This window comes from Pimephales promelas, chromosome 23 (assembly GCF_988280905.1).
Source record: "Pimephales promelas chromosome 23, fPimPro1.hap1.1, whole genome shotgun sequence".
Lineage (NCBI taxonomy): Eukaryota > Metazoa > Chordata > Actinopteri > Cypriniformes > Leuciscidae > Pimephales > Pimephales promelas.
Genome location: NC_142791.1, coordinates 21,586,361 through 21,611,100, shown reverse-complemented (window position 1 = coordinate 21,611,100; position 24,740 = coordinate 21,586,361). Strand labels below are relative to the sequence as shown.

General features: G+C 39.5%; 1 protein-coding gene across 2 annotated transcripts in view; it reads right to left on the bottom strand.

Moving 5' to 3' along the window:
- Positions 1-5,892: 5,892 nt before the first annotated feature.
- ggt5b (gamma-glutamyltransferase 5b) overlaps positions 5,893-24,740 on the bottom strand; it is a 30,373-nt gene continuing 11,525 nt past the window's right edge. Inside the window, exons 2-12 of one of the 2 annotated variants that reach the window (XM_039664365.2) lie at positions 21,811-21,938; positions 19,711-19,806; positions 18,142-18,349; positions 16,628-16,788; positions 16,357-16,503; positions 16,109-16,236; positions 15,516-15,697; positions 13,417-13,508; positions 13,213-13,325; positions 10,814-10,924; positions 5,893-9,153 (exon numbers count right to left, since the gene is read on the bottom strand). In XM_039664365.2, the coding sequence (XP_039520299.2) occupies positions 9,007-9,153; positions 10,814-10,924; positions 13,213-13,325; positions 13,417-13,508; positions 15,516-15,697; positions 16,109-16,236; positions 16,357-16,503; positions 16,628-16,788; positions 18,142-18,349; positions 19,711-19,806; positions 21,811-21,938 (1,513 nt within the window). In that variant the 3' untranslated portion in view covers positions 5,893-9,006. Of the gene's footprint in view, positions 9,154-10,813; positions 10,925-11,971; positions 12,977-13,212; positions 13,326-13,416; positions 13,509-15,515; positions 15,698-16,108; positions 16,237-16,356; positions 16,504-16,627; positions 16,789-18,141; positions 18,350-19,710; positions 19,807-21,810; positions 21,939-24,740 lie in introns of those variants that run through there. The other variant, XM_089126145.1, reaches the window with a different exon arrangement.

Genomic DNA, 24,740 nt, shown 5'->3' with positions numbered 1-24,740 from the left:
TTTGTTCCCGTCGGGTGGCTTTGAGAGCTGATGGGTTCGTGCTGCTAGGAAAAGGTCAGGCTCTTTCACTGTTCCCAGCTCTCCCATAGGGGCTGACAATAAAGCCCAGTCACATGGCACTCGTCACTACAACGGCAGCACAATTTTCTCCAGATCAACCAGACTAATGTTTGAGGTGGAACACAGTTTGAGACTATACAAACGGTATAGACAGATATACAGACGGTAGATTCAGACATTGGTCTGCTAATGATTTTATAGCAGTTCAGGACAGCTGGTATTTACTGCATTCACATGCAGTCAACAAATTGCTAAGTTATGGTAGATAATGTTGAGGTTGTTTACCTTTTAAGGGGAGAAATGCTTTTCTTAAAAAAAAAAAAAGAAGCAGAATACATTTTAAAACCAAGCAGTTTTCTGAACCAGTTGCAAAATGCGTGGAGGAAATCTTTCACCTTGCGCAAAAATCCAGATTGTGTGGATTCCTAAAATAAATATATTTAGCTGTGGAAAATTAATGTAAAAATAAACATGACACTTTTGTGTATGAAATAGAATACTTCTTTACTATATAGAATGCAATGAAAAAACATTCTGACGTGTGCATTCAGTGGCCCCTTTATTATCCCATGAGGCCATGGGAGAGGATTTGTGAATGGCAGTGAAACAACTCAACTGGTCATATGATAGTGACAACATGGCTGATAGTGCTACAGTACGTCTGAATTTTATACATAGATTTATGAATGTAGCTTCTTTTTTAATGGTTGTGAAGTGTTTCAAAGCAAATCTAGTAGGCCTACCTACTAGAAACTAGCTACTGTATGTGTTCCCTGTCGGTCAGTCACTACAACGTAGGTCATGACTGACCAATAGGAATCTCGCTAGAGAGGCCAATTTTCTTTGAGTGAAACTAAAACAAGCCAATGCACATTCGCGTGCAATCATTTGCATCAGCTGTGCAGCCTCGCAGCGCAGGTATTTAACGAGCAGCTGTTGCAATTGCACACTAGCTTTTTGCTTCGGAGCCAAACACTTCGATGCCTCTGCTTGTACTTCAACAAGCCTTTCTGGACCTCTCCCTCTCGGTGCGGGCATGACAGCGCAGTGCGAGCAGTTCCCATCTCTTTCTCTCTCTCTCTCTCTCTCTCTCTCTCTCTCTCTCTCTCTCTCTCTCTCTCTCTCTCATCGAGCAAAGAAGGAAAAAAAGAGCTGTTATAACAGCTGGTAAGATCTTCAGCGAGAGAGATTCAGTGCACAGGCGGGTGCACATTCCCATCTGTGACCGCTGTGACTGTTCCCCTACGTGCTTCAGCACCAGCGAGAGTAGTCCCTAAAAGAGCTTACAATGATAGTTTGCGTCTTTTTCAAGATGACGTTCTATCTGTGTGTTTCTGGATGCGGTCGTTACCTGGGGTCACGGAATGGTCACGATCGCTGCCTCGTGTGTCTGGGACTCGAACACACGCAGGCAGCGTTCGTGGATGAGTCATGTACCCATTGTGGGAAGATGACCATCTTGGAGCTGCGTTTGAGACTGTCGTGCCTGTAAAGCAACGGAGTTCCTGTGCAGGCACCTCGTTTCAACCCCCCAGTGCGGGTTGCTTCAGGCGCTGACACGGGTGACCTAAGGATTACGGTGTGCATGCTTCCTTCGGGGAACCAACCCCCTAAGAACCCTCACCCCTCTCATGCTCCGCAACCAGCTGAGCCGCCAACGGAGCATGCTAGACCATCCACGAGATGTGTACCTTTTGTTTGTTGCTCCCAGCGGCGATCAGATGTCAATCGTTGCATCGGAGGGTGGTTCAGATATCTCTGCGGATGACGTCTCGGAGCCTCTGCCTCCTTCGGGTGTGCCAGCGGTGCCCGAGATGACGGCCATGCTTTCCAGGGCCGCCAACAGGGTTGGGTTCGTGTGGATCCCTCCACCGTGTCCCAAACCCTCAAGGTTAGATGATTGGTATTTTGGGGTGGCATGTGCTGGTGCTCAGCAACCCACCCCAGTGCCCTTCCCCCTGGAGGTGCATGAGGAGCTCACAGGGATGTGGACGGCACCTTTTACTGCCAGAAACCGTTCCAGTGGTTCCTCCTCCCTCATCACCCTTGATAGCGGGGTAGCTAAGGGATACACGCATATTCCCCCAGCGGAACCTGATTTCACTTTGCGTGAGGAACCGTGTCTCCCTTCCTGGGCCTGTAAGTACTTGTCGGACTTAACCAGCAAGGCTTACAAGGCCTGTGGGGAAGCTGCCTCTGCCATGCACACTTTGGTGTTGCTGCAGGTTCATGAGGCTAAGGCACTGAAGGAACTGCACGAGGGTGGTCATGACCCACTTGTTCTTCAGGAACTTTGGCGTGCGACGGACCTCGCGCTTCGTGCCACAAAGGTTACCGCACACTCAGTGCGATGTCCACACTGGTGGTCCAGGAACACCATCCCTGGCTATGTCTGGCCGACATGCGGGAGACCGACAAGCTCCGGTTCCTTAATGCCCTCGTGTCCCAGACCGGCCTCTTCGTCGACACAGTCGAGAACTTCGCCCAGCAGTTCTCGGCTGTACAGAAGCAGACTGAGGCACATCCTGCCGCGGCGGTCAGCTGCTGCCTCCACCCCACCGCCCGCGGCTCCTCAGTCTGCTCGTCGCCAGGGGCGTCCTCCTGCTTCTGCCCATGCTCCAGAGATGGAAGGGACTGCTCTGCTGAAGACGATGACCACATCGCTCCCTCCCCCGGAAGAGGGCTGAGTAGAAAATCTTTTGTTTCGTTTTGTTCCGCCGCTGGCCTTAACTAGCGGTACAGAAATATTCAATAAAAGAGCAGTTTCTATCATTTCTGAGCAGTTTTCTGGGCCCAAAGAGGACCAGGAGAGCAGTGAGGGGACAGAATCCTCACCACTCTCATCCTCCTCTTCTGTCGCCAGTCGGCAGCAGTGTACGGTCCAAGAACGCCATTGAGCCGCCTCCCGCACCTCATGCCCCGTGGAACCATGTAAGTGCTTCACAGCACACTCAGAACCCGCTACGGGCCGCCTACCAAAAAGCCTTCCGAGCCAGGTCCCTGTCTTCCACCTCGCTGCGCCACTCCGGATACGCCTACGTTTCCTTTGGTCTCGCTGGCTCATTCGGACCATCAGGCTCGGCTATGCGAGTCAGTTCGCCCGGCGTCCCACCAAGTTTCGGGCCATCCACTCCACTACAGTGAGAGGAGCCGATACCCATGTCTTACGTTACGTCCTACTGGCGAAGGACGCGATAGAGCCAGTCCCTCCAGCCGATATGAGGTCAGGGCACTACAGTCCCTACTTCATTGTACCTGCGAGTTTTGAATCGGAGTCTCCACAAGCTACAGTTCAAAATGGTCATGCAGAAACGCATTTTCACATGCATCCGTCCCCGAGATTGGTTTGCAGTGACCGACCTGAAGGATGCGTACTTTCATGTACCCATGTATTCTTCCTCGACACAGGCCGTTCCTGCGCTTTGCGTTCGAGGGTCAAGCATATCAGTACAAGGTCCTATCCTTCAGACTGTCTCTGTCCACAAAGACACATGCCTTTGGTGTGAGACACCAATGTGTCCCTGAGCAAGACACTTAACCCCTAGTTGCTCCACAGGCGTGCGACCTCTGACATGTATAGCAATTGTAAGTCGCCTTAGTTAATTCCTATTGGTCAGTTATGACCTACGTTGTAGTGACTGACCAGTCACTACAACGTAGGTCATGACTGACCAATAGGAATTGTCTCGGTTTCTAGGGAATGTCTCGGTTTCATATGGTAACCCTCGTTCCCTGGGGGAGGGAACAGAGACGTAGGTCCCTTCGCCACATCTGCTGCCACCCGCCGGGGCGACCAGCTTTCTCAGGCTTGACTCCTCAACAAAAAACTAGTGTGCAATCGCAACAGCTGACTGCAAATGACTCCACGCCAATGTGCATTAGTTTCACTCGAAGTAAATTGACCTCTCTAGTGAGATTCTTATTGGTCAGTCATGACCCATGTCTCCGTTCCCTCCCTCAGGGAACGAGGGTTAACCGAGACGTTTTTTATGTCACATTGGTAGGAAAAATTTTCTTTTTTAAAATTAGTAATTAAATGACATTTGGCCTCTTTCATAGACCTAGATGCCTTGCTGAAATTAATGAACCATCTATCAAAACAAATCTATTTTCACAACTCACAATTTTAAAAACTGTTTTATGGAGTAGGCTACTAAGTTTTTGTTGTTGTTGTTTTTTTTTTTAGCTGTCAATCGCTGTATTACGTTAACCATTTATTAAATGCTCTCATCTCTCAAAAAGGAAACATGGTGCTACCTTATTCATTACAGTGAGGTGGTCTTTCTGCTTGACCTTAGGCCTGTCGCACCTCCAACGGCGCCTGTGGTGGACTGTGCATGGCAGGGGCGTCCTCTTCCCTGAGCCGGGCCTAGACCTGACTGCATACCGCAAGGTTTTGCTGCAGGGTCTTCAGCTGGGGACCACCGCTCATTGACGTTTCGCCCCTTAGCCCAGAACATCTCCTGGTGGCGGGGCAGTGAACAAGGACGTCTCCCTGTCACCCCCTGCAGCAAAACCTAATTAGATGTTACTCCCCAAGCCTTATCTCGTCGTTTCAGCCAGAGCCAGTGGCTTGCTTTCTCAGCTTCTTCAGAGAGCTCTTTGGTGGATCTACTCAGTGTGGCTCCCCGTAGTCCCAGGTCCTTGAGCAGATGTGACGTTGATCTGCCCACAAAGCCTCTGGCTCCCACCTCGACCGGGTACAGCCTCGCACCCCATCCACTTTCTCTGCACTCCGCGACCAGATCTGCGTACTTCGCCTTCTTTCTCTCGTAGGCTGCTTCCAGTCCCTCCTCCCATGGCACTGTCAGCTCGATCAGTATCACAGACTTCACAGCTGCAGCCCACAGCACCACATCTGGTCTTAAGGTTGTGCTGCATATCTCCTGTGGGAACTGGAGCTGCCTTTCCAGGTCTACTTCCATCTTCCACTCTGCCCCTGGTGTTAACAGCCTGGAAGGTGGTCTCTTACTGGTATGCGTTGCGGGTTCCCCCTGCCTGAGGAAGCGGATCCTGCATCGACTCTCTGATGGACTCTTGTTGTTTGCCTCCTGCCGACTTTTCTCCAGCACTTCGGCCAGCTTTCTGAGCACTTGGTCATGCAGCCATCTAAATCGACCCTGTGTCAGTGCTGTTTTGCAGCCTGACAGAACATGCTGGAGTGAGGCATTGATGGTCCCGCAGAGGTCACAAGATTGCTCTATTCCAAGCCATTGGTGGAGGTTTTGACTAACTATTGTGGCTAGATTGAGGCTGGATAAACATATTAAACAGACACTGTATTTAAGCATAATAAAGTTTAAATAGTTTTTCAGCAGTAGGCCTAATTGTTCATTTATGTTATAAATAGCGGATTTATTGACTGTGTACTTTACGCAGTCGCTGTACGTTTTTTTCTGCTACAGTGGACATGTAGGCCTACAGTACCAATGGGTCACAGCGGATGTAAAAAAGGTTCTCTTAAACTAAATTATGACTGATTTGTGCAAGAACAACCAAAAATGTGGTAATAATTAAGATTAGTGAATCTGATTAAATCGAGCACACAGCACAAGAGGACTGAATTCATCCCTCTGTTAGCCTCCAGCTGCCCTGCAGATGCGTGAATGAGGATTATTTGCATGTTTTAATAATGCATATCTTCTTCCCTTCGAGGGAAAGCAGTTTGTATTCAGCTCACTGTGAACACACTGGATTTAATCACATTACATTTTTGTGGACAATCGAACGTCTCCTGTGTTCATGCAGTCTCATTTGAGCCTGTTCCTGGACGTCGGTCAGCGAGAAGCTTGAACAATTTTCTTTATGAATAAAAGTCAATCAAAAGAATCATTTAAAAATATTAGAAACAATTTATTTTTGACGTACTATATCATGCAAAAACATGTAAAATGCACTTAAATGCGATTCAGTTAGGATATTTTATGTCATACTCTAGTCTGCTGCTGGTGCATCATGGGACATGTTATGTTGAATATCCATAAACTTCTGTCCTTGAATAGGTCACATAAACAGTATTAAAATAGCATAAAATGCATAAAAAGTATTTATGATTGAAGTTCAACAAATATATGCTACTAAAACATTAAAATATGTTTATAAAAATACAAAAGTGCATATGAAAACTAGAACATTCACAGGAAATAAAACAGTAAATGCAATTGCAGTGTCACATTCACATTTCGATTCTCTTAAAAAACAGTTTCCCCGACATTAATAACAACCTTAAAAGCAGAGTAATAGATTCAGTAAATTATATATGTGAACTATATTTAGAAACATTTACCTCAAGTTAATGGCTATTAGCTCTCACAGGAAACAGTACTGAATAAGTGCTTATTTTGTACAAAATCTGAAAAAGTTGTCACATTCACTCTAGTCAATATTTCTCAGCATAGATGTCAGTTTCTATATAGACATACTGAATAGCTAAAAAAAAAAAAAAAAAAAAAAACACTGAAGATTTCCATATTACTGGCCAGGAAAATCAAAGTAGATCGTCACAAAACAAAAAAAATTATAATCAGTAAATAGGTAAATATAAAAGGTATCATATACAAAAATATCACACATATTTTAGACAACAAAAAGAGTCTAACAGGGATGATATATTTTTTTGTAGGCCATGGAAACAAGTTGCATTTTAGAACTTCCAGCTCCATCGTCCCAAAGTCAATGGATTTTTTTTAACGGGCTGTTGGTTAAATGACTGAAATAAGGTCTCTGTGCTTAAAACAAGCTTAAGATAGTTATTCTACAACAAAATACAACCCTATTTCCAGAATAGTTGGGACATTTTGAAAAATGCAATAAAATCAAGAATCTGTGATTTATTACTTCTCTTGAACCTTTTTTTAACTGAAAAATGTACAAAGAAACTATAATGTTTTCACTGACCAACTTGCACAAACCAAGGGCCAATCCCAATTCTACCCCTTACCCCTTCACTTTCCCCTTCCCCTCCGTTTTGCGCGTCCACGTGAAGGGGTAGGGCTGTCCCAATTCTCTTTTGGTTGGAGGGGGAGGGCTAGGGAGAAGGGCCAGATAGCCCTTCAAACGAAGATTTTTCGGGAGCACACTTCAAACGAAGGGGTATGAGAAGTGTCACTGCTAACCCAGGCTGGCTGCCCAAGCGACAAAGGAGACCCATAAATTTAAGTATTTGTGGCTTTAATAAGTATTGTAACGACAAACAATGATTTGCTTTATGTTACATTCAATATTGTGTTCATATTTACGGTCAGTTTCTTCACAGAAACGTTTGTTAAATAAAAAAAAAATAAAAAAATAAAAAAAAATCGCTAAAATTACTGTAGTTTGCTAACGATAGTCCCGCAACATATTTTCGTCGTCTCCGTTGTTTCCTGCGAACTTCACAAGATAAATGCAAGAAAATAGCTGTAACCCACGCGACTGAGATAACTGCAGCTGCCGACGGCATCTTGGAAGTTGTGATAAACATCGGCGCATCTCCTGTGACGTAGGCGCTAGCGACGACTTATAATGACGTTTAACGGAGGCGTAGTGGTGTCCCATTTCTTAGGGGAATATTTTCACCCCTACGCATTGCCACTCTGTTTCAAGGGTCAAGGGGAAGGCGAAGGGGTAGGGCTAGGGGAAAGTGAAGGGGTAAGGGGTAGAATTGGGATTGGCCCCAAGTCTTCTCTGGATTCCCAGAATCTTTTTACAATATTATAAGGTAGAAGGTGAAAGGCATCAATTCGTTGTAATCTTGCATTGAGAAATGTGATATTTGAATTGTTTGACAATTCTCTCATGACATTTGACATATTTGGGTCAAAATGACCCATCTTGCAAAGACTGAGAAGCTCCTTTTACACCCAAACACGATACCCTCACCTATTACCAACTCACCAACTTATTGTGGACTGTTTCCAAAAGAGTTGGATAATCTAATTTGGATAATCCTTTCACTTTTATTTGGCCTCTGCTCTCTGTCCCAACTTTTTTGTAGTGTGTTGAAGCCATCATATAAAATACGATTATGTTGTTCAGTAGAAACATTGGAATCATTTTCTTTGTACCCTTGTCAGATAAAAAAAAGGTTCAAATCACAGATTGTGAATGTTATTGCATTTTACAATACTTTTGTGTAAATGGGGTTGTACATCAGTAATACCTCCTTGTGTGTAGTGTGTTGCTGTAAGTGGCTAAACGGGAGAGGTTGTTGGAGACGATAAAAGTCGTCACAGCGAACAGGTAAGCTCATCTAATCTGCACTAAAGCACTAATCTGCTTTTACAGCCTTTTGTGTTTATAAATTACAGCCTCTGTGTGCTTTCAGGAAAAAATAATTTTATACAAAGACTGAAAGAGCTGTTGGAAGCTTAATTGTGGTACAGTCATGCAACTGTAATGTAGTTCCTTTATAGCCAATGTTTAGCTTTTTACTACTAAAAAGTAAATACTACAAATCCTAGTAGTATTTGAGCTGAAAATTTCATAAAAGTTGTTAATTTGTAAAGATTGTCATGATGAACAGAATGGGGAAGAATCATAATTTGGTTTGGTCACAGAGGTTATTTTCTGCAATAATCCAAAACCCAATGGGAAAAATCCTATTGGGTTTATTTTCAAGGGAACCAGGGTGATGTGACCTATATTAAATAGTTAATGAATGTATCCCAGTGTGTTTTCTGAGACATTGCACTTGTGATCAACTTCCTCCACGTGACAACTAGCCCCGGTCAAAGACATTAATTTGCACCCAATTCTTACAGTAATTCTCTTTTGTAAGAGACCAAAAAAAGTGGACATGTACGGAAACAAAGTACACCCCAGTGCACAATCACTCCGTGTTTGAATTTATGGTGTGTACAGGCGTCGCTGAAAGGAAGCGCTGACCCTTTGCTTCCACCCTCACTTCCTCCCGAACCTGATGAATCACCACATCTCCAACAGCTGACGGCACAAACAGAAGCAGGGTCAGTATCCCGCCGACCTGCCGTTCTTCCTGGCGTCAGATACGGCACTGATGCACTGTCCTTCTTTCGATATGCCATTGACCACATTGAAAAAGTATGGGTTGTCCTCTACTTTGTGTCCGAACGCCTTCATTGCCTTAATAAGGGACTGAAAAGAAAAATTCAACAATTTACTACTTATTGTTTACTAAGTCACTTTTGATTACTGGTTACAAAACAATGACTACGTTTACATGCAGCCAATTTTTGGGTTATGTTCGGGTTAAGGTCACTATTCGGGTTTCTGAAACATTAGGAATAACCTGTTTACATGCATGAGCAGAGAGAGTTTCTCCTGTATACATGGAATTGCAATATCCCTATGTAAACGGCGACTCGCGGTTAGCGTCTAGACGTACGGACAACCTTAAGACGCAATACGAGTCATTTCCGGTTCTTCTTCCTGTATCCAAAGACAACAACAACAGCAGCACGCGGATAATGAATAGTTTGGGGCAGATAGCGATCGCCTTTGTTTGCGCTTTGATGCTGGTAACGTTACTGAGCTCGCTCCAAAAGTATGCTGTGCTGTGTCTTGCCTGGTCTCGCCATGTTTACTTCCGTATAACTTACTGCACGCGGATTTTGTATGCGCCGAGAAGTTTCTCTACTCAAAAGACCAAGATTCCTTGTGATTAGAACATGCGCAGAACACAAATCACTACGGGGATATGCAGATATGCGTTTACATGACCAAATATATAACTGTATAACATAAATGTATAACATCCCGTTATTAAATTATTAATTATTATTAATCCGGAATATGAGTATATTCGGGTTTTTGCTGGTGTTTACATGGCTGTTTGCGACCGGGTTATTGCTAATATCCCGGTTTTGAACGGGTTATTGGCTACATGTAAATGTAGTCACTGATTATAATCAGTGACGGGGGCATTTCCATAGGAAGTAAGAGCAATCAGTACATTCACACTAACAACATGTGATTTTGGGAGTGTGATTCGTGGTGACATCCAATGCTTGACATTAACTTTTTTGCTGACCAGCATTCTCACTGGCCACAATTGTGACAGATACCATGGAGAAAAACTGCCATATAGATATTTTTAATATCTCATGTGTTTGGCAGCAGGTATATTAGGCTGCTGTCATTTTAAAACCTGACGCATGGATCCATTATTCTGTTACGCATGTGTTTTCTTTCTCAACTGTTTACGTTAAAACACAACTGACTGTGTTTACGTGAATACTCGCCAAGACTGGAATTTTGACATTATTGTGTGTGTATTTGACTGTTTAGGCACAATAAGAAACGAAAAATAACTAAATTTAGTATTGAGAGGCGGCTTTATGTGCGCGCACATGGATGTGAGCACAAAATCTGCGGGAATAAGTAAAATTATGCGCAAAATGCTCAATCCCATGCTGATATTTAAGCCAACAATATTCACCCAGAGCAAAACGAGTGAGTGAGGGGAGGCGGGTAACACGCTGTTGGAGAGATGAAAGAGAAAAAGCTTAACTGTGCATCTATTCAGCTGAAAAAATATTGGAAGCGTTTCAGATATTTCATTCTCAAAATATTGACATTGCACTTAGTTTATTATTTCAGATGCCTTTTTTAAAAGGCTCCAATTGAAAAATGTTTATATTAAATACATAATAAAAAAAAATCAACCAGCCAAAGTGAGTAGTAAAAGTGACTGCGTTACACACAACTGAAATCCACCTGCATCTGGCGAGTGTTACTGTCAAACCCCGGTGACATCCTATGTAAGCGTGGAAATGATAAATTCCAAAGAACTTACTTCGTTGAATCCTTTCTCAAAGTTGAGGTTATTATTGGCGTCCACAAATACTATTTTAGCAGCGATAGATTCGTCAAGGTTCATCCCAAACCACAAGTGGTTCATAATGGACTGAAAGAGAAAGAGAATGAGGGGAGGGTCAGGTTATTGACAGGTTATTTTTATTTTATTAACAGAATATCTCTGCACTGCATCTATGGATATTCAATGAAAAGAGGCAAAGAAAATTATTATTTAGAATTTCTTTTAGACTGCAAGACCATGGACATCCAATAAAAAAAGAGAAAACATAAAAATTTCATCCCTTAGTGCATATTTGAAATTTTATTGACTGTTAATGCATGACAGACAATTTTATTGCTCAAGTAACATTTTACTAGCCTGGCTGCGCCCTCCTACGCACTTCCGCTCAATTTCATTTTACTTCTGTAGCCTACTACGTCTGGGATCGCTCCATATCCTTAGGTTTCTAGAAACCAATTTTTTGTAGGACCAATCAGCGAATAGAGGGAGTGGCTGAGAAAGATGACGTTGATGTAAGCGCGTCAGTTTCAATTCAGTAATGGCAGCGGAGAAAGACGTGAGAAAAGCTATTCGGTCCGTTGTTGGAAAAGAAACTGCCGAATATACAGAATTTAAAGCCGGATTGTTATCGTCTCACCTCTTGTTGCACAACTGAGGACCAAGTGAAGGAGGCAGAAAGTTTGGAAGTTTGTGCTGGGCAGTTCGTGCACGATGACCGTGACATTTTGGACGGACGGTTTAGCCTGGTGTTCGCGGTGTTCGGAAGCCCCGAGTCCTGGCTGCTAAACTATGGTTGAAGATCCGCTCAGGAGTCATGTCAGTCGCTCATATTCCCAACTGTATATTTACTGATTCTTGTGATGAATAGAACATTTTGAGCCCCTTTGTGCACTCGTGCAGGAGGTTGTTGTGTCAGTTTTACATGTTGTAAATCATACAAATTGGTTGTGATTTAAAAAAAAAATAATTGTCATAAATAAAAATGTGAAAAACCATACTTTGAAGATATTTGATTTTCAGTTTTAGATGGCAATGGTTGATTTGTTTTACTAAAAAAAAAATAAATGCCACATAAAAATGTACAAACACATACTTTGAAGACCATAATTAAGGCAATTAAGAAACAATAAGACGTAATATGAAAAATTGTTGTTTATTACACATCTGCAGATAGAGACAGACTGATCATTCACTGTAGCTGCTACAGCATTTGCGGCAGATCAGAAACGACCACAGCGGCGTATTTGTAATGATTAGACACAGCTTCCACCATTGAATGAATATATCACTGTCCTTCGTGTCAAATATACATTTCGAATTAATAATTGTTCCTAGATTAACAAAACCTGCGGCGCTCGTTGACTGAAATCCTATTGTAAACATAATCCTCTGATCATTCGGACTTGTTGTTTCCAGCCATTTCGGCGCGTGACATACGTCACTCACGACACCCCGTTAGCGATTGGCTATGGCAGATTGTGAGTGACTTTGGGCAGATCCAATAGATTTGAACTTTAATAGTGAACCCGCCTACAATGAAGGAAACGTTTTTCAATGGAGCGGTTCCAGACTCTATGTGGAAATGAAATGAACTAGAGTCTGGTTGAACCAGGCTAACATTTTACTTGGAGGAATCATGTAAGTGCTTTTACAAAAATATGATTTTAAAGTCAATGCTGACTGTACTCTGCCTTTTTCTGGGTGAAACAGGATATTTAACAAGAAGGGAACAAAACCAAATGTATTTTGACAGTAAAGGCGTGTTCACACCAAAGATGATAACTATAAGTATAATAGTAATAGTTTAGCAGCTTAGTAGCAATACTAAGTATAAAGATATAGTTCTAAAATGGTGCCAAATTCAAAAGATTAGCAGTGTTGACAGCACGACTATAACAATACAGAAAAGAGAAACGATATCATTGAAATAACTTTCAGAACAATTTTTTTCAGCTGTTGCACTTGCACGATAAAAACATTGACAGCCAATCAGAATCTATCCTGCTTTGACAAGCTCGAGCATTTAAAGTCTCAGACGACAAACTGAAGCATGTTTAAATAAACAGAACGATATTGTACTCTGGACTGGTGTGGACACCATGCAGTTATCATTCTTGGTGTGAACAGGCCTTAATGGGTCTCAGTAAAAGAAAAGAGAGAGAAAACAGTCATTAGGTTGGAAAACAAAATACAAGTACAATTTTAAATAGTTCAAATAGATCAGATTAGTTATGAAAACTTAGTAGATATAGTAGAAAATGTTTACATTTATGCATGCTTTATCCATGTAAGTGACTTACATTGGATACATTGGGCAAACAAAAATGAACATTGACAACACCGATAACTTCAAATGGAGTGTGACAACAACTCACCAGGGCCATGGCTGCGGTGATCATACTTCCTCCTGATCCACCAATCACCAGAGTCTTCTGCTGGGACACGGACTGCAGGATGGTAGGAGCCATCGAGGAGGGAGGCTGTTCGCCTGGAGAGAGAGAACAAAAGACAATATGGTGACATGAAACCTCAACACATGCCAAATGTAATAAGAGATATAGTTGGAGAATGATCTTCACCTGGATTGATGTTATCTGCTCGGCCGCAGAAGTCAGCAAGCTCGTTGTTGAGGATGACACCCGTTTTAGGAGAGTAAACAGCTGACCCAAACCTGAAGATTTTATAAATAGAGGATTATTTATGATTTACATTATTAATAAAATGTATTATTATAGAGATACTATGCAAAAGTAAGGTTTGCAAATGCAAAGGTTTGTAAGATATGCTTTAGTAAATACCATTGATTCCTGTGATCAAATCTGAATTTTCAGCATCATTACTCAGTCATCAGTGTCACATGATCCTTCAGAAATCATTCTAATATGATTGGTGCTTAAGAAACTTTTTTTTTGCAACTTTGGTGTTTGCAAATAATGTTTATTATTATCAATAATTTTCAACTGTTGTTCTGATTAATATTTTTGCAGAAACTGTCATACATTTATTGATGAATAGAAAGTTAAAAAGAACATTTATTGATTTTTTTAATAATGTAAAAACCTTTGCAGTTGCATTTGATCAATTTACTACATCGCTGCTGAATACAAGTTTGTGTATATTTTCATATTCTGTCCCTTTAAACTAAAAAAAAAAAAAAAAAAAAACATTTTAAAATGAAAATTCTGTCATTTACTCACACTTTGGTGACCCAAAACTGTATGAGTTTCTGTCTTCTGTTGAACGCAAAATAAGATATTTTGAAGAATGTTGGTAACCAGACAGTTTATATGCCCCATTAACTTCCATAGTTGAAAAACAAAAATACAGTGGTCAATGTCAACTGATAAAAGGGAAAATGGATCCTGTCAACTGTATGGTTACCAACATTTTTCAGAATATCTTATTTTGCGTTCAACAGAAGAAAGAAATTCATAAAGGTTTGGAACATGAGGGTGAGAAAATGAAAACAATTCAATTTTGACTGAAATATCATTTAACAGGATCTCTTCTTGCATCTTATGTCTTTTAGAAGTGTCTGTTACTGTTTCGGAGTACCGGTGTGTCTGTTGCAGAAGGTGTGGCCTGAGCTCAAGCCAGCAGAGATCCTGATTGGTGTAGTCTTGGTTTCATTGAAAAGGACTACCCCAAACACTCTAAGGAGACCGAATGCATGCCACTTGTTTTTTTCTCGGTCTTGGTTCATTTGATTTATAATTCTTAGGTTGCTGTTTTGAATTAGTTCGGCCTTCAGTTATATTGAGTACTTTTCAATGTAAATACTCAATTTAAGGGAAGATGGGAGTGTGACGCCATTTCTTTTACCTATATGTTTATTTTATGTTTTGGGTTAAAGGAGTAATTCACTTTTTAAAACACTTTTGCTGATAATTTGTCATCCAAGAAGTCTATGTCTTTCTTTCTTCAGTCGAAAAGAAATTAAGGTTTTTGATGAAAACATTCCAGGATTTTTCTCCATATAATGGACTTCAATGGGAACCAAACGGTTCAAGGTCCAAAAGACAGTTTCAGTGGAAACTGCAAACTGTTCAAAGGGCTTTAAACGATTCCAGGCGATGAATAAGGGTCTTCTCAAGGGAAACGATCACTCATTTAAAAAAAAAATCAAAATGAACTAATCTTTTTTTGAGTCATTTGGTTCATTCAACGAATGAAATGAACGTATTGACTCGGAAAAAAGATTCGTTCATTTTGATGAACGAGTTCGAACAGGAGAGTCACGAATGTGCATCACAGAACAGAGCAAGGAGAGCATTTGAGCTTATAAAACTTAAACTTTGTTTTTTATTTTGTTTCTTTAAATGACCTATCGTTTCGCTTGATAAGACCCTTATTCATCGCCTGGAATCGTTTAAAGCCCTTTGAACAGTTTGCACTGAAACTGTCTTTTTGACCTTGAACTGTTTGGCTCCCAGTAAAGTGCATTATATGGAGAAAAATCCTATAATGTTTTAAAAAAAAAAAAAAAACTTAATTTCTTTTCGACTGAAGAAAGAAAGACATGGACATCTTGGATGACATGGGGGTGAGTAAATTATCAGCACAAGTTTTGTTTTAAGTGAACTACTCCTTTAAGGAGTTAGGGAAGTTGCATATATGTTTCTTTTGATGTGTTTTTATTTCTTTTAAGGTATTTAGATGAACTGTAAATGTGTCTCACATGTGGTTGATGGTGCTGGTGACTGAAACAGCAGTGCCATCTGCTGCCATCACTGAAACATGTGTGGTGCCAAAGTGGTCGACTGATGGGGCGATGTTATAGTAAGAGAGGTTGTGTGTGTGGCCGTCAGTGATCAGAGCCCTGATAAGCTGGATGAACTTCTCATCTGTGATGTGCGTCATCTGCATTCACAGGGCACAAGAAAAACATCAATAAATCTAGTATAATATTGTCCCAGTTAATTCAAAATTAATTCAGTTTAGTATGATGTTTATTTCGGAGTCGCTTTTCTTTGGAATTGTTTATGTTGGTAATTGAAATCAAATTCTTATCAAACTTCCTTTAAATGCATGCTTCGTTAAGCATTGATTAATTACTTGCTTTTGTGTGGCCTTCAAAAGAAATAACATCCGGCCCTTCATAGTATTTACTCAACCCTACAAAGTCCAGTGATGTTATGCTCACTACAGCCAAAAATAGCAAATATAACTGCAGAACCTCTGATGTTGTATAATGTTCCAGACAGAAAAGCATATCACATTGACTATAATATGAGTCCAGGCACCACAGTATTAATGAAGCAAGAGCCATACATTGGGGTTGAAGAGGGGGTCTTTGAGGTTACGCTTCTGTCCATTTGCAAACTTAACCGCCTCTAGGAAGCGATGCAAAGTCAAGGTTTTCTGGTCTCCATGGTTGGAGGCTTGAGAGAGCCCGAACTCTGAGGAAAACAAAAGGGATGCTGAATATTTATAGGCGACAGCTGCTTCAGAACTGTTGGCTTCAAAGCCATGGTGATTTTTTTTTTTTTTTTTTTTTGTCGTCTACTACTAGACCCTACCATGCATTAGTTTCAGGATAAAGCTGAGTATCGCTCCCCCTGCTGGTGGAGGAGGGAAGTGCATCTTATAGTCTCCTATTTGGACTGTCCACGCATCACTCTCTCTGACCTTAAAAGTGCTCAGATCTTCTAATGATAATGTTCCATCTGTAAAAAAACATAAGTAAATTGTAAACAAGCACACTTGCCCAAACAACCAACAACTGTATTTCGAAAGCACCACGTCTGTTCTGATTACAGCGACAGCAGTTTGTGTACAAACAATACTTACTTCTCGCTTGTACATCCTGTATTAAATCCTTGCCGATTTTTCCAGTGTAAAAGGCATCGGCTCCTTCTTTGGCAATAGTTTCCATTGTTTCGGCAAGCCGGGGAAACTTCAGGATGTCCCCTGGGCCAAAAAATGTCTTGTTCTTGTGGCAGAACAGTTCACTAGGGAACATACAGTACACAAACAAATTAGTTACTAAAACCAGACAGAAAACAACTCCAGAACTAAATGAAACAAACATGCTCATATGCATTCTTCAGGTAATAACCCGGCCAGTTGAAACAAAATGTGATTAAACCTGCCAAGAACATGTCTAGATCCTATTTCACCCCAAAATAATATACATATATATATATATATATGCTCAAAAGTGTGGGGTCTGTATTTTTGAAAAGTCTCTTATGCTCACTTAGGTCGCATTTATTTAATAATATTTTTATATTTTTAAAATAACAGCTATATTATATTATATTTTAAAATTACATTTATGTGATGGAAAATCTGAATTTGTGCTGTTTAAACATTCTTCTGGAAACAGTGATACAGATTTTTTTCCAGAATTCTTTGATGAATGAAAGTTTTTTTTTTTTTTTAAACAGATATATTCTTATAAATGATTATACATCTACTGTGACATTTGGTTAATGTAATGTGTTGTTGCTGAATAAAAGTATTGATTGTTTAAAAAATATATATATTAAAGACGCCAAACTTTTGAACGGAATATATAGATTATGATCAAGGTATTAATCTATATTTTTCCTTTTAAATATCAAAGGAGTTAAATGACTTCTTATGAGATGTATGAATTACATGTCTGTTTGATGGAATGTGCATGTTTTTGAGAGGCAGATAAAACATGTTAAAACATATGCACTCTTCTAGCTCAACAAGACAGTCGAGGTCACTGGGGTCACATAGACTTAATTACTTTTCTATATCCAAACTAGATAATAATAATGGAATATTGTCTTAACCTCTCACTGGAAGGTCACAATGCGCCTAACTTCAGGTTCCGAGTGTCAGCCGCATAATCGATGGAGATATGCTTCAGTCTATCTGTCCATGTGTGGAAAATTACTTTGTTTATCTATTTCTTAGCCAATCAGAATCATTCAATCTAAAGTAATGACGTAGCGTATACCTTGATGAAGGGTAAAACTGCTGTGATTTTTGTAAATGTAAAACAGGGCGTAAAACACAACTCTTTGTGAGTTCTTGAAGCTGACTTCTGCCTGATGAAACTGAAAACTATCTTCAGTAAAAAGATATTTAATAGAAAACTGGTAATAGAATCAATGCTGCTTTTATTCATGCAGCAGAAAATATCTCTTTACACAGCAATGTATTCAATTTCATGTGTTTTGCCTGAGGCTAAGTCATAACCTACTTCTTTGACATTAATCACTTGGAATGTTAAAGGTTCATTATACTTGTGCCTTTAAATAAACTATTGCATTGAGATGTCAGTCACAACAGTATTGAAAATTAGAGTGTTGGAGAAGATACAGTACCAGAGTCCAGACCCATAAATGAGCTGTTCACTAAAAGGTGTCTGCTTAATCATTTGCAAGAATCGACAGAGGAAGACTGGCATGGGAAATCCCTCTCGTGCAATCTTGATGGAGGGCTCGAACAGTTTGGCCCAGGGCAGCTTTCCATACAATTGATGAGCCCGTTCATAGCCACGGATTTCTCCTGGTACGCCTATCCAGTGACTTCCTGTGAGATGCATGGACAAATATAATATAAAATAGGAATTTGGAGCGTTCTGTGAACTACATTTCAAAAATACATCGGAGTCAGTATTTAAGGACGCATTAAATCAAAACTTTTAGTAAAGATGTTTCAATCATTACAACTCTCTGAATAGGTTTGTTATGTTATTGAATATGGTATTGTTAATGTATTGGCTGCTGCTGTTGATTATTGCTGCTGCTGCAGAGCAAGTAGAAACTTGCTGCTGATAATAGACACACACACACACACACACACACACACGCTGCTGTGAGCATGTAAGATCTGGTGCGACATACATTAGTACTGTAGGAAAGAGGCAGGTAGAGCGGGGGGAGGAGGAGGGTTTCAGAGGAACTCTTACAGCAAACACTGAACCAGACTATTTAAATCTTAAGAAAGCAATCTCATTGGCTGCAGGATTAGCAGAGGCCAAAGTGTGAGAAATAAGAAAAGACACATTTCAAGACTTACTTGAATGAAATTGGTCTGAAACAACAAAAAAGCCCATATTTTGGCTTTTATCGGAACACTGCAAAGATTTGGCATCAACTACCAAATCAGATTATTTCCAGCTTTAATTTCAGTGTAGTTTCGTTCTTTTACATAATGCTTTTGGGAATCTCTTTTTGGAACAAAAAATTACAGAAATACAATAGTAAAAAGAGTTATGAGAAGTGAGACTAAGTGTGAGTGTGAGAACATTTAGACAGCTACACTATTCGTCATCAGTTGAATCTAGCTTTTGAGTAATTCTGGGTAAATATATTAGTCACTATAATCAGTTTATCTGGCATTTTATCTGTTCAGGAAGTGTACTTAAGAAAAGGAAACATGCAAAACAAGTCCACTTAAGTACACAATTCTATAAGACTAAATTCCCCTCACCCGCACACAATGTCCCGTTGTATTTTTTTTATATCTTCAACATACTCATATGTTATTTTACACAAGATAAGATCTATTACAACAGGGGAAACATTTTAGAAATGACATGTTTACGAAACCTAAAATTCCATATAAAGTTATGTCATTGGTTACTCTTAACACATAACATTTCCTTCTTCCGTGAATCATAAATGGATAAGTCAAGCCGAATATCTGAGCTTGGATGAAAAGCGGATGACAATTTATACAGCCAAACTCCAAACAAGACAACAAAAAAGCACCATTGTTTTTAATGCAAGAAATAAAATAATGTGGCTTTAAAATAACATAAGATTGAATACATGATGTATTTAATGAGTAAATGATGGGTGAACTTTCCCTTAAGACATTTCACCTTCTGTCTAAATGAAAGACTAATGTGGGATGCTTTACCCTGCTTCCAAGTAGTAGAGCTTTACCTGTTTCAAACACCATTTTTTTCGAGCACTTATTCAGCAAATCCGCTCTGACATTTTTTGGAACCGTTTCTCTTGAGCTGATGATTTTCACTTTGCCTTGAAAAAAAAACAAACAAACAAAAAAAACAACAACAGAGGAGTGCTTAAACTGGTGGGTTTATGCATATTTTATTTTCAAAATGGTATCAAGCCTTGTTATTTACGCCATGTGTACTTTTCTTTGTCTCTTTTAACCCTCTGGGGTTGTTCGGCCCAAATGGACCCGAAGAACTTAAATAATTTTTTTTTTTAAAAATCACAGCTTCCTCGGAATGGTCCGAAATTTGGTGACTTTGTTGATATTTGGTATTTGAAGACCCAAAAAAATTGGGGACAGGATGTGAGTACGTAGTCTAAGTGGTTGTAAAAAAAAATAGTCACACTTGGGGTGTTCGGGTCCAAATGGACCCACATGGAAAATGAATGGGAAATTGGCAAAAATGTGAAAATACTGAGTTTTTTTGTGCGTACAATCTACAAATCAGCAATGATCTTGAAAAAAAGCACACAACAGTGAAGGGGTGAATCTATAAAACATCAAGAGTGCAAAACAGACACATCCAGACACACATACACATACACAAACACTTTTATACACAAACACACCAAAAAATTCAGATTATACATGTGTTTTGCATTTTTAAAATGCTAAAAATTGCTTTTATGAGGCCTAGGCTTGACTCTAAAATGAAATACAGCTTTAAAAAAAAAATATATATATATATTTTTTCTATTATGTTCAATGGGGGGAAATTTTGTCATAATTATTGCATTAATACTAATTATAATTTTTTTTTATTTTTGAAATTTTCTCAAAACACCAAAAAAGAAAAGAAAAAATATTATAAAAACGAGTAAAAAAAAAAAAATCATGATGAATCCCGCCCTTTGGGTCCATTTGGACCCGAACACCCCGAGTGTGACTCTGAAACGAACAACCCCAGAGGGTTAAGAACAACTTTTAACTAACAGGTCAGCCCAGAAAAATCCAGAGTTATCTGGTCTTTAATAAATGTTAGCACAAACTGTTATTTATACATATATTTTTTTTTTTTGTTGGATGGGATGGTCGTCTAATGTTTTACAAATGTTTCCGAGAACATTAAAAAGTAATGTTCCCATAATGTTTGCAAAATTATAAAATGGAATGTTCCCTCAATGTTTAAAAAAAAAAAAAAAACTTTTTAAAAATGTTTAAATAACTGGATGTTTTGAACCTAATGGGAATGTTAGCAAAACAATGTAATTGTTAGTTACACTTTATTTCAATGGTTCACTTTATACTTTTTATTAACTGCAAGTAACTTTGCAACTACATGCCAATTAATTCTCAATAGAGTATTAGTATACACTAGAAGACTGGTAGTACACCGTTAGGTTAGATTTAGCTGTTAGAGTTTCATTCGCCTGATGGAGTTTTGGTTCCTTGCCACTGTTGTCTTGCTTTTGGCTTGCTTAGTTGGGGACATTTAATATTCAACAATATTATCTGTGTTGTATTATTTTCATGTTCTCACTGTGAAGCTGCTTTGATACAATCTGTATTGTAAAAAGAGCTATAAATAAATGTGACTTGACTTGACTAGATTTGAGAAAGTATATTAAGTTGATATGTACTGTATAGTTTTATGTTACAAGTATAGTTGTATTTATGGAATGTATGAAAGTTATTTAGTTGGTAGAATGTCTGTTGGGGGAGCATCAAAAGTGTTAGCACAAATTAAGCAGACAGTTTACTAATACTCTAATGACATAACATGTACAGAAGTTGCAAAGTTATTTATACTTAGTCCAACGTCTAAAGTGGACCATCGAAATAAAGTGCTACCCATGTTTTTGTTAGCTGGGAAACCGGCTCAGAACAGCATAAACAAGTCAAGACCAAACATAATTCCTACTGGTCTATGCTGGATTTTTCAACAGAAAGTCTAGCTTTCCATTAAACTTACCAATGATGTTGACTCCTTATGATGCAATTTTGACAGCAAAGGCCAAAACAAAGTTGTTGTTTTTTTTACTTAAATTACTAGTGCTTTTCACAATTCATAAACAAGGAGAAACCTGTTTTGTCCATGATGGTAAAGATGGCCCCTCCACCCAAGCCCATGCTTTGTGGGTTGACCAGTCCAGTGCAGAGCAGCGCTGCGATGGCTGCGTCCACTGCTGAGCCCCCCTGAAGCAGCATGTCCCTGTGAACACAACACATATCATCACCACTTTAGCATAGGGTTACAATCTGTTATCATCCCAAAATAACAAGAAAAAGAATAATTATATTTTGCGTTAAAAAATGTTTGTTGTTTACATTCAATTTGGATGCTGTGCTGACTTTATTTTCATGACAATCAGCAGTTTTCATGATCAGCAGTGACTGGCTGCTGCTATAGCTGTCTATGTCATTCATTATTGTTAACCGAACAAAACACAGCTTTAACAAAGATGCCTCCCCCAACCCCCTTTTTTTGCTGATGCCAAAAAATTATTCGATTCATCAAAGGCATTAAAGGCATAGTGCGTAAGCTTCAACGCTAGAGGTCACTTATTTAAAACAATAACAAATGATGCCGTGAATGAGCGGAATCATGGGAGTTGTCATCTTCACCTCCAAGGTATCCGACAGGACTCAGATGGGACGTTTTTAACATGCTGATAAGCCCCAGTCAGCCGCCGCCACTCCTTTTGTTTTGTTGTTTGTTTATGTATTTTTACAACTAAAGTTACATTTAACGCCCGCCTCCTTCTTCCCTGAAATTTGTTACAGTAATGTTTGATCACTTAAATTCCATGACTTTATTTCATTCTAATGTAACAGCTGCAAATACTTAATTTCTATGACACTTTGACGAAGTAAAATTGCGCGGTAAAGCTAGGGAAAAATAATACTAAAAATACATTTGATTATCAGTGTTGTAGTACTCGAGACTCGGACTCGTCTCGGACTCGGTCTCGAGACCATATTTTAATGGTCTTGGTCTTGTCATGGACTCGTGTCCATTTGGACTCGGAATTGACTCGTACTCGAACATTTTTTTTAGGACTCGGACTTATTCCCGAGTCCACTCGAGTTCAATTCAAAATATTTTTCATGATTATTAATGTATGTTAATAAAATATTTCTTTAAATTGATTGACACGCCCAGTGATTGGTGATTTTCTAGTGCGCAACTGCGCATGACAAACTGTAATAAAATTACTTTTAACACCACCTACTATGTGGCCTTTTTACCCTAAACTGATCATATTTTTTTAAACTCTAAGTAAATTCAGTAAAATAAAAAAAGGATTTCTCTAAGTAAATAAAAGTAAATTAGGTAATCAACCCTCACTGGTCTCGGTCTCGACTCGGACTCGACCATCTCTGGTCTCGGACTCGACTTGGACTCGACTCTCTATGGACTCGGTCTTGACTCGGACTCGACTCTCTCTGGTCTCGGTCTCGACTCGGACTCGAGTGAGGTGGTCTCGACTACAACACTGTTGATTATGTTGAAAGTCATGTTATAACATTATATCCACTTCATCATTAGCTCGGGGGCTGGGAGGAGACACTTATTGCACATCGTAAGCTAGATTGATATTAGAATATCCCATTAAAAAAAGCTGAATGATTTGTGTTGCTACAGTAAATGGCATGAAATTAATTTGAAAATATACTGTATGATGGCGAAAATGCTGCAAAAATAGTATTGTCTCTAAAGTGTGGTGGTAAATCAAGAGAACAAGATATTCAAACTAAACAAATAACCATTTTGAGCTATATAATTAGTTTTCTGTCAAAAATTGTATCCAAACAACTGCTCATCTGTCTAATAAGACATATCAAGCATAGTGTTAGTTCTGGCAGGTCACGTTAGTCAAGCTCGCATCAGCTGACTTTCAGCTGATCCACGTCTACCAATAGGAATGCGACGTCTATCACTGTATATATATGCTCTTCGTTATTATCAGCAGCTATTGCATTTTTCAGGATCGAATTACCCTCCTCCCTCCCCAGCTCCGCCTCTCTTGCAGTCAGGATTTGGCATTCTGATTCCCCTTGGAATCAAACTAAATTCTCAAATTATGTTGTAAAATAAAATATTGAATAATGATATCTGCAATACATTCATGTTGGTTGTGTTCGGTTTACCCTAAGGGAGGTTATCGCTGCTATCTCTGTTCTTATCCATGCTAGGCTGCATACTGCTAAGCTATACCGCCAATCCTAACTGCATGCTAATCCTCAATCATCTTTAATGACAATGGTCCTGAGAGAATTCATAATATTGAAGAGTCTTCGCAGAAAATGAGGGTAACACAGATCTGACGTCATTGACAGCCGATGCAGTGACGTGGGACATTGCACTGTTTAAAATGGCTGATTTCTCTGAAAATTCTGCATTTTAACATTATAGGAAACATTTGGTATAATGTAAATATAAAGTCAACAAAATATATAACATTATTCTACTGTTTTATTTTTTAATTTAATCCAAAAATCTTACATATTATTACTTTAAAAACTCAATGCTTCAGGGAATATGACATCCACGATATCACTGTTCCTTAGGCTGCTCAGGCAAGTCTGAGCCAGGGGAGAAGTGATACCCGAGAGCACAATGAACCTTGAGAGTTCCAGCCTTCACATACATGCACAGAAAACATGTGTACAATCTGGCAGAATTCGCAAAATTCTTGCTTTCTAAGTGAGTGTTAGCACTCCCTTGTGTTTAAGCACATTTATGGGTCAAACTAGTTGTGTCTCTGCATGCAGCAGTGACTTGCAAGAATAATAGGGCAATACGCCACAAAGGATGATCTCCGATGTCTGATTTCACAGGATGTCTTGACCTGATTAAAGGAAACGTGAGATCTTGATGGAAAAAAAAAAAATCAAACATCTGAAACATAAGAGAATTTCTTATAAGAGTACCGGTCTTTATATCAATAGAGCACAACATAAGTCAAGTCAATTTATTTATAGAGCACAACATAAACACAACATTTGTTGA